The sequence below is a fragment of the Vigna umbellata genome, chromosome 5 (assembly GCF_029865625.1).
Source record: "Vigna umbellata cultivar VRB3 chromosome 5, Vumbellata_1.0, whole genome shotgun sequence".
Lineage (NCBI taxonomy): Eukaryota > Viridiplantae > Streptophyta > Magnoliopsida > Fabales > Fabaceae > Vigna > Vigna umbellata.
The window spans coordinates 20,470,164-20,481,231 of record NC_142169.1 but is presented as its reverse complement, the minus strand read 5'-3'; the positions used below and the strand labels follow the sequence as shown (position 1 = coordinate 20,481,231).

The following is an 11,068-nucleotide window of genomic DNA, read 5'->3' as shown; positions in this document are numbered from 1 at the left end:
TTATTTAAAAAAAATTATTTCAATTATTTATTCTATTGCAATGAAAAAGACAAACATCAATAAAACATTACGATCAGTCATATCTTTTTTTTTAACATAATACATATTAAAAATATAATAAAATATTTACTACACATAAATGTATAAACTCTGATCACGTATAAATTTATATGCAAATCTTTCAAGCCCCCAGAAGGTTCTTTTGTTTCTGCTTTTTACATTTTACTTTTTCATTTCCGGTATTTCCTTTGGTGTTTTATAGCTGCCATCCCAGGTTTCCAGTTCTCGAAGCAAACTATGTGTTTAGTATCAGAAAATTACATCTGAGCAACAAGCACCACTTGAAAATCGGTCAGAAACATTTTCTCCAATAATAAATTACCCGTGGTGAGAGAATATCACATACTTTTGGTGTATCCAAATATATCATCAACCCAAACATTTTGGTAAAGTAGTTTTAGGATAAAATACAGATAAAAGAGGGAGCATTGGTGTAGTTTATGTTTATACGACCCCACAAGAGTGAAGTTATCATATTGCACAAATCTATATATATATAGAGAGAGACAGAAGAGAAGACAAGACCCACGTAACTAGGTACACTACAATACAGTGTCAGTAGCCGGAGTTAGTAGAAGAAAAATGGAGATAGAGAAGAGGGCGAAGAGCAGTGAGGAAATGGGTGGTCAGAAACAACACCGACGAGGAGGCATCAGAACGTTACCTTTCATCCTTGGTCAGTCATTCTTCTTTCTCTCTTCCTCTTTCTCATTCATTTCTTTTCTGTCTTTTTCTTAGCTTTCAGTTCAATCCTTCAGGAATTTTTTCAAACTCATTAACCAGAACATATTTTTATGTTTTTACAAAATAAAAAAAGAGAGTACCGTGGGTTTTTTTTTTTTCATTATCATTATTTTCTTGATATAATAATTCTTACAACTAGTTCAGTTTAAAACGTAGGAGAATTTCTTTTAAAATAATTTAATTTTTTTTCACACCGTTTAAATTCTAATTTTGTTTTTTTTTTAACCAGAGTGTGTCGAGTATTGGTAACTTACTTTTATAATAACGTATAAAAAAAAGAGAAAAATTAGTTTTCACTTAATTAATCAGATAAAGATGGTTTTTTCTTTCAAATGCTCAAGAACTTTTACTGAACACACAAAACTAAACCGTTTTCACATGCAAATTATTAAAAACTCATTTTCTTAATCTTCCGTTAGAATATCTGGAGTAGTGGTTCTTATAAACAGCATACTGAAATTCTTGTTTCATTCTAAATGTGATTAGATTTATTACATTATATTTAAGTAATTTATACTAAACATTTACATGTTTTGTTTTAATATATTGTTATAAATACTTACGTTTTTATAATTTTTTATAAATATTTCCATATATTTTTCTAATAAACAAAGTTTTTTGGTAAAAATAATGTTATTAAAATTTTAAAAACTTTTGTAATCATTTAAATTACATTCTTTGCTCGAAAACATCTTACATAATTAATCCATATGTATTCACTCGAGGGAAGTTTTATAAAAAATATTTAATGTTATAAAAATGAACAAGCCACATCTTTCAAAAACTTGTTACAAGAACGGTCAAAAGTTGTATCATGAAAGATTTAAGGTTTAATACGTATTTTGGTCCCTCTTTTCGTAGGGTCTGTTCAAATTGGTCCTACTTTTTTTCAAAAGTTCACTAAGATCCCACTTTTCGCAAAAACGATGCACGTTAGTCCTTTTTTAGGTTTAATACGTATTTTGGTCCCTCTTTTCGTAGGGTCTGTTCAAATTGGTCCTACTTTTTTTCAAAAGTTCCCTATTTTGATCCCTATTTTGATCCCTCTTAGTGAACTTTTCGTATTTTGGTGAGCTGTACATTTTGATCCCTCAAAAGTTCACCTCAACGAAAAATGTACAGCTCACCAAAATACGAAAAGTTCACTAAGAGGGATCAAAATAGGGATCAAAATAGGGAACTTTTGAAAAAAAGTAGGACCAATTTGAACAGACCCTACGAAAAGAGGGACCAAAATACGTATTAAACCTAAAAAAGGACTAACGTGCATCGTTTTTGCGAAAAGTGGGATCTTAGTGAACTTTTGAAAAAAAGTAGGACCAATTTGAACAGACCCTACGAAAAGAGGGACCAAAATACGTATTAAACCAAGATTTAACTACAAAGAGTTTTATCTACGAAAGAAAAAAAAATAAAGTTTTTAAGAATATTAGTGAAGGAGTTGTTTTCTTTATGAAGTTAATTTGTCTATTAATTTGGAAAAGAAATTATTTTCAATGACTTATGCAATTAGAAATTTTGTAAATTATTTCAAAAGATGAGACAAAAAAAAAGTATAAAAAATAGTTTTTAAACTAAAAACGACATGAAAAATATATTGACATAGTAAACACGTGAACGAGTAAGTTTTCATCTTTCTTTAGCATTTGAAGCATCTTTCTTTTTTAACTTTCATGAAGAGACTTGTTAAATAAATAGCAAAGTTTGAACTAATAAACAAAAAATTTACCTTTTATTTTTGGTAAAGCTAGGTTTATTAGATACCTATTGAAGATATCCATCCACAAATGAGTGGCTCAGAGAATATCATACTTTCAAGTAGCTAACAAATATTTGAAGTTGAAAAAAAAAAAAGCAAAAGAGTATTGTGCAGTGTCCAAAATCCAAATATTCTTAACACAAATTTGATACAAATGATGCAGCAAATGAAGTGTGTGACAGATTTGCAAGTGCTGGTTTTCATGGTAACCTGATAAGTTACTTGACCCAAGAGCTGAACATGCCATTGGTGGCTGCCTCAAACACTTTGACAAACTTTGGTGGAACATCTAGCTTCACCCCTCTCATTGGAGCTATTATAGCAGATTCCTTTGCTGGACGCTTTTGGACCATTACTGTTGCTTCTCTCATTTATGAACTGGTTTCTTACCCTTTCCTTTCCACTCTAATCTAATCAACTCTCATTTCTTTAATGTACTCTTCAACTTTTAAAAACGGATAGATTTAATCTTTTTAATTTAGTTGGTTTCATGTGTCAGATAACATTTTAGACTAATATATATCATCGCACATATTCTAACTTAAAATGTCAGACTAAAACGTTGTCTTCTAATACATAAAAAATTAAAACCATTAAATTCAAAAGATTATATTTATTTATCTTTTAATTTTAGAATAAAAATATATCAAAATATCAGACACAAAAGTACACACATCCAAGTCTAGTAAGAAAAATTTATGAATCAAACCTTATGAATCTCATCTTTTCTTAGATTTTCAAACACTAAAACTTGAAAGTCACTACAGTTTGAGTTAGATAGTTTCAAATTCAAACAAGTGATTTCAATTATTAGCATCTTCCATTTGAGTACACCCTACTACCAAATGGTTTTTGTGAACTATTGTTCTTGGTACAGGGATTGATTAGCATCACTGTATCAGCTATACTGCCACATTTTCGACCTCCACCTTGTCCTACACAAGTGAACTGCCAAGAAGCCACATCCTCTCAACTATGGATACTCTACATCTCTCTCCTCCTCACATCTGTTGGATCGGGTGGCATCAGACCTTGTGTTGTTCCCTTTTCAGCTGACCAGTTTGACATGACCAAAAGTGGTGTGGCATCAAGGAAATGGAACCTTTTCAACTGGTACTTTTTCAGCATGGGATTTGCTTCTCTAAGTGCTTTGACAATTGTGGTTTACATTCAAGACAACATGGGATGGGGTTGGGGCCTTGGAATTCCAACCATTGCTATGCTGATATCCATCGTTGCCTTTGTGTTGGGTTCACCACTCTATAAGACTGTCAAACCAGAAGGAAGCCCTTTGGTTCGTTTAGCCCAAGTGATCGCAGCAGCTGCAAAGAAAAGGAACGAGACATTACCAGAAGATCCCAAGCTTTTGTACCACAATTGGGAACTTGATGCTCCCATTTCTCTGGAAGGCATGCTCCTACACTCTGATCAATATAAGTAAGTTAGATACTTCCCATTCTTTATTCAAACCAAATACTTAAAACATGAATCATGGTGTGGTGTTGGCTATTCTTGGATATGCAGATGGTTGGACAAGGCTGCAATTGTTACAGAGGAAGAGGCCAGAGATTCATTTGCAACACCAGACTTATGGAAGTTAGCCACTGTCCATAGAGTTGAGGAGCTAAAATCTATCATCAGAATGCTTCCAATATGGGCATCTGGAATTTTGCTGATAACTTCTTCATCACATCTTCACAGCTTTGTAATCCAACAAGCTCGTACAATGGACCGCCACCTCTCTCCCTCGTTCCAAATTTCACCAGCCAGTATGTCCATTTTCAGTGTGCTGACCATGATGTCAGGAGTTGTTTTATACGAACGTGTTTTTGTTCCCTTTGCCCGAAGGTTCACAGGGAATCCTTCTGGAATCACTAGCCTAGAAAGAATGGGAATAGGCTTCGTGATTAACATCATAGCCACTGTGGTTGCTGCTCTGATTGAAATGAAAAGGAAATCAGTTGCTGCGAAATTCCACCTATTGGATGATCCAAAAGCCATTATTCCTATAAGTGTGTTCTGGTTGGTACCGCAGTATTTTCTGCATGGGGTGGCTGAAATTTTCATGTCTGTGGGGCATTTGGAATTTCTCTTTGAGCAGTCACCTGAAAGCATGCGCAGCAGTGCTACGGCTCTGTACTGCATAACCACAGCCATTGGCAACTACTTAGGCACATTACTGGTGTCATTGGTGCATAAGTATACTGGCAATGAGAGGAACTGGCTTCCGGATAGGAACCTCAACAGGGGTGGATTGGACTACTACTACTTTCTTGTTAGTGTCATTCAAGTTGTAAATCTTGTTTACTATTTGATATGTGCTAGGTTTTACACTTACAAACCAGTGGAAGAAACTAGAGAAAGGAACAAGGAAGAAGATTTGGAACAAGCCAATGAACATGTTTCATCTAACAATTTAAAAGACGGTGGGAAAGAAGAGAAGAGAGGAGTTACGAAAGATGAATGAATTCATGGGCTTGTTGACATATGTAATTGTAGACTGCAACATGTCTTATGTTCTGTGTTTAGTTCAACTTCTATAACCACCTAACTAAGCCGCTGTTTTCTTCAAATATTTAAAAACGTCAACAAAATCTGGTCTTACAATCTATGTGAAATGATGAGTCACCAAGGAAAACAACCTCTTCAAACTAAGGCTTTTACTTCCTCCACCTCTATAATTCCTAAATGCACCATCGTAAATTTTAAAATAACCTTTCTACCCTTCATGCTTTATTTTAATGTTGATTTTTGGATGACCTGTTTCGAAATTTTCTTAAACCACGTTTCTAAAAGTTAAATATGTTTTTAGTTTTTTAATTTTAAATAAAAGTTAAAATTAGTCTTTTTTTAATTTTATAAATGTGTTGACCAAATTTTATTAAATTTAATTGACACATGTATTTCATAGTAGCATTTAAGTTATTTATATTGTTTGTGTCAGAATCATTAAAAATTCATTCAGGGTTCGTTTTAGTGGAGTTCACGTGTCAATAGGAGGCTCGACTCTCAGATGGTGGATGACAGATGTTAGCAGCTGAGCGGACGTCCGTTTTTGACGTTGGAAGGAAAACTTTGATTTTTCAGAAATCAACGCCACTCACTGCATGCACTATTCTTCCCCAGATTCTGAAAAATCTCATTTTCTCCTCCTTCTCTCTAAAAACTCTTCTTTCTCTCTACCAAATCTCACCCTTTCTCTTCTCTGATCACCATTCAGGCATCGTTGCTACTCCTCCGGTGTCAAGAGCTTTAGTTTGAGCCGATCGGTTTTGGGTTCTAAACTGGTAAGTTCTTCTTCTCCTTTAGTCGTTCGTTTGCTGACACATGCGAACCAAGATTCTGGTTGCATGAGTTCATAATCTCGTTCTGAGCCATTTTTGATCTTTTGTTTGGTTTAGTTGGGAAATTATCGAGCGTTGAGGGTATAAGAACTTGTAGTGGTGTGAACTGTATTTCTGCCACTATGAACGTTCGGTCACGCTCAGAGGTAAGGGAAGCTTATATAATTTAATTGTATGTGGCTTGTATTGCATGTACATTCGTTGAATTGAATGAATTAATATGAAATATGATTGTTGTTGTGTTTTGATTGTATGAATCTATGAAATTATGAAGATAAATGTTGAGAAATGAGTTGAGATAAATAATTCTAAGTATGAAATTCCCTATGATAATGTACGTTCGTTACTGAATGGTCTTTGACCGTTCGGTTTTTCTCTGGGACTCATTTAGAACTGGATTCTTTCATTTGGAAGGAATTTATGTTGAGGACGAGCGTCTTCGTCTAGTATAGTTTGTGTACAGGCATTCCATTGAGAATATTCTTTTCTTGGCATTTTGATATAAATTTAAGTATGTCCATAGGTAGTAGTATAGTCATTCATTCTTGAATATTAATTAAATAATATCTTATATTCCAAGCGATTCGTACAATTTAGTGCTAGGTCTTTCACCAAGCGATCGTACTATCTACTCATAGGTCTTTTATCAAGCGCTCGTAAGATTTAGAGCTAGGTCTTTCACCAAGCGTTCGTACTATTTAGTGTTGGGTCTTACACCAAGCGCTCAGTCTCTTTTCTATAATTTATCTGGATGAAAATAGCGTTCGTCAAACCTCAATGGTGTTCACCTCTACCGTGCTCGGTCTTTGACTAGTACTCGGTTTTCTTGAGGATAAATTTATAAGTAAGCTAAGTATTTATAAGCGTTCGATTTCTTCATATGAGTCTTCTAAGTACTATTATTTGAATGTCTTGTGGTGTCTGTCTCCATTGGTTTCTGCCTAGAGTTTTAGTACTCAGTCTAGGCTTTAAGTTGTTCAGTTTAAACGCTCATGGGTCAGTTCATCAAATTGACTCACCTTGTAAATAACATTCGATCCTTTTAAATCTTGAGAAATATTATTGAACTCTGTCTCTTTCAAATCCCGATAGCAATTCTCTCTCGGCTTTAATCTATTCTAGAACTGGAAACCTCTCGGTCTCAATCCAAGTGTTTGGTCTCGTTAAATGTTAAAGTTTCACGTTCGGTATTTTGTATCTTAAGTGATCTTAGTTAAAATTGAAGTTTGAAAATGGAAGATGACGGAATATGATGTATATGAAATGTATTTGATTTTGAACGAGTATTCCGGGGAGGAATATCTCATTATTGGATATTAGAATTTGGTAAAGTATGAATGTGGACATGCTAAGCTGGCGGTTCATCCTGATGTTCCGTGATTACTCGTCCTCATGTAGAGGATGGTAAGTCATGTGTGGGAACGGTAGGAGGTCCTAGTCCTTATGGTTAATTTGGACAGATAGGACTAACCTCGGGTGGCAGCTGTTGAGGGCATCCTAGTTACTACATCACCCGAGTGCACGAACGTCGTAGCTACACAGAATTCATACAGTCCGGACAGTCAGTTTAGTATTAAGCTTTGCATGAACGAATGATGAATTATCTTGTTTGGTTGATTGTGTGAAATATATGTTTATACATGAATTAAATTACATAAGCTTACCCTATGTTTCATGTCTTGTCTGTTTTGTACGTTCGGTTGTTCTTTTGTTGCAATGATCATCCATGTGGATGTGAGCAGAAGGAGACGAGCTGTTGGAAGAGGCGCTGGAAGAAGAAAACTTAGTAGAAGTAGAAGTTAAGACCGAACAGTAGAAGTTAGGACCGAACAATAGAACCGTTCGATTCGTAGCATAGTCTGATAGTAAGGTGATCGCTCGATCACCTTTTCCCTTGCTTTTGGTAGGACCGTTCGGTATAGTATTTTGTAAACTGTTCGGTCGGGAATTGCTTATGTTGTTCGGTTTTAATTTTTCTGGTTTTCTGTAAGGTCGTTCAGCCACAACCGTACGTTCTCTTTTAATGTAAGACTGATCTGTAATATTATTTAATGTGATTATTCTATTATATAGTTTTAGACTAAATTCTATTATTTAATGTAAGACTAAATTCATGCAGTTATAAAGATGAGGGACTAAATTAGTCAAATATTTTAAAATTAGACTAATTTTAATTTTCATTCAAAATTAACAAAAATATATTTAACTCTTTTAAAAATTAGATTTTCAGAACATGCCTCCTGGAATAAATTTGCTGAATATATGAGATGTTATTTATAATTTCGAAATAATTTTTCAAGAATATATAAGATGCTTTTCAGGATAGGATTTTTAAAACAAAGTTTTTCAAACATATCTGATTCTTTTCCGAACGAGATTTCCAGGACAAGTCACGTGGTGCAGAGAGGAAGTGTATTTTAGTTTTTTGTTGTTAGCATATAGGGGTGCAAGTAATATCGTGGAGGTGCAGGAAGCAAAAGTATGAACCTAATTTACGAAGGTCTCACTGTTAGAAAAACACATTTTTCCTTGGAGATTTATTTTGAATTTTTTCTCTCTCTAGGAAATACTTATAATTTTTTCTATGAATAATAATTTGCAAGAATTTTTCGCCAATATTTTTAACAAAAAATGTACCAAATTCTTGACAATTTTATTACACCTCTACTTATTATTTATTTATTTCATTAGAGCTGCAGATTAATTAAAGCAAGAAAAATTGCAGGTTTTTAAAAAAGAATTTGCCAATTTTTGTTCAAAGTTAAAATCCAAGGCCCTGGTTGAATATTGGATGGCCACTGATGCAACCAATTTGCTTAGCTATGAAGTATCATTGTTAGTTGAGATTGAGTGAGAAGCTTTCTTGCTATAAATTTAAAATAACTTTTATGTTCATTGTTTGAGTGTTGTATGTAACTCAAAGGAGAATAAAAACCATGTTCAAAGAGTATTGAACTAACATTCATCAATTAAGTGAAAATGGGTACTTAAGCAATCTTTTTCAGTCATAAGTTGTTCTCCTAACTTACTCGTTTGTTTTGGTTTTCAAGTGATGTTTTCCTCTTTTTTCTCTTTCTAACTTTTCTCCAAAATATAATATCAACTGTATTAATTTATTAATTTATGATTTAATTTTTTAGGGAGAATTCTTTTTATTTGAATGCATTTAAGTATCAATCATGACATTCATTTTTACTTAAATTTCCCATATGATTTTTACTTAAATTTCCCATATGGTTATAACTAAGTTACCTTTAGAAAGTTTCCATTTATCAAAACCGAAGGGATTGTCATAATTATTATCATCAAGCAAATTATCAAAGATTATATTAAAGTGAATATTTGGAGTATGTTTGACTTCTCTAAGTAATAATTGCACTTTCATTTTAGTTTGCAATAAACCATCACCAACATCAACAATCTTTGATACACCATTATTACTCATCTTCTACACTCTAAAATCACCTAAAGTGTAAGATGTGAAGAACTCCTTTCTTAGTATAATGTGTAGTGTAACACCACTATCAACAATCCACATGCTCTCATCAAATATAAGACTAATAGACTCATAATCACGAAGAAGAGCAAGATCATCATTTGTAGTAGTAGTAGTAGTAACACATTTAATCTCAAGAGACTCGTATGACACTTTACAATCTATAATTATCTAACTAATTTAGACAAAAGAATAATTTCATTTAATGTGAATTTAATGCAATGAAAATAAACATAATGCATAAGTGATAGATTGAACTTCTTGGGGTTAAAACACTTGAAAATTAAATGATTAAAGATGATATGGAATGGAGATGTTGGAGAATGATTTTACCTACTACACTCTCATGCAAATGCACATTACTACTTCTTCATTTAATTGCTCATATCAACCTACTACGTTACTCAAACCCAATCCCTTGGTAGAGAGAGCCTAGATTCACTCATTAAATTCCAATCCCTTGGTAACCTAACAAGTTCATCTGCATTAAGACTAGAGGTTTAAGACAACTAAAGGTCCAAGCTTTATCCCTAGACACAATTTCCTTTAAGTGTTTATTCCAGTTCAAGGTTCACACAATACTTCCCAATATCAAGCAAACCTAAGAATCATGCTATGGTTGATCAAGTTACAACAACCTTTAAGAGAAGGAAATAAACACTCACAATAAATGAAAGAAGCTTATATTCATTAAACACAAGTGCATTTACAAGAAAGTTTCGTAGTTATATCATTTCCCAACAAAATGAACTTAGCTCTCCATAGTCATGGAGAGCTTGAGCTTACAATGGAAGAAAATGGAAGAGATGAAGACCTAAGGAGGAAGAATGAAGAGTTCCCACTGCTCAAAACCAACTCCCAGAGGTCCAAAATGATGTTTTAGAGCTTTAGCCGCCAAGAAAATGACACCCTCGTTGCATGGAAGCCTTAAATAGGTATAGGGTGCCATGTCAGCAAAAGTCGCGTCCAACCCCCCTCTTCTGTGGCACCCAGGCGCGAGGGTTGTGCAGGAGCTGCGTGAAGAATGGCGCTCAACCCCCCTTCTAGGGCGCCCTGGCGTGAAAATTGCAGTGAAATGCGAATTGAATGGGGCTCAGCCCCCCTCCTGAGGCGCCCTAGCGCGAGAAATCTTCCATGATCCTTCAAAACACTTGCTATTTGCAGCTTTTCCTAGGCTCCTACTCTTGGTAGTTTAGATGCTCTTCCAAAGCACACAAATTGCCTACAAAACTTGAGGAATTGGTGATGAAAACTCCTATGTATAACCGAAGCTAAACTTATTCACAAAGTTAGATAAAAGAGAGGATTAAGCATGTTTCAAGCTTCAAGAGAGTTGATTTGGTAAGAAAATTGCACCACAGATAACGATAAGAATTACCGTTATCAACTATCAAAGTAGGATTATCACCTCTAAAACAAAGCCTCAAATCACTAGAGTCACAAAGATACTTCAAAACCATTTCACACCATTCCAATGCTCTTTACTTGGATTTGACATAAATCGATTGACTGTACATGTGCAATATCTGGTCTTGTACATACCATTGCATACATCAAATTTTCCATTATAGATGCATAAGGAACTCTACTCATTTGTCTTCTTAACTTCATTTGAAGGACTTTATTTAACATTTAGTTTAAAATGAGTAGTAAGATGAGTGCTCA

The 11,068-nt window shown here is 34.1% G+C and overlaps 1 protein-coding gene across 1 annotated transcript; it reads left to right on the top strand.

Moving 5' to 3' along the window:
• Positions 1-251: 251 nt before the first annotated feature.
• Positions 252-5,170, top strand: LOC124834496 (protein NRT1/ PTR FAMILY 3.1-like). The gene is made up of 4 exons (XM_047309197.2): positions 252-736; positions 2,727-2,944; positions 3,441-4,000; positions 4,088-5,170. The coding sequence occupies exons 1-4, from the start codon at positions 643-645 to the stop codon at positions 5,028-5,030; spliced, it is 1,815 nt and encodes a 604-aa protein (XP_047165153.1). The 5' UTR covers positions 252-642; the 3' UTR covers positions 5,031-5,170.
• The last annotated feature ends 5,898 nt before the right edge of the window (positions 5,171-11,068 follow it).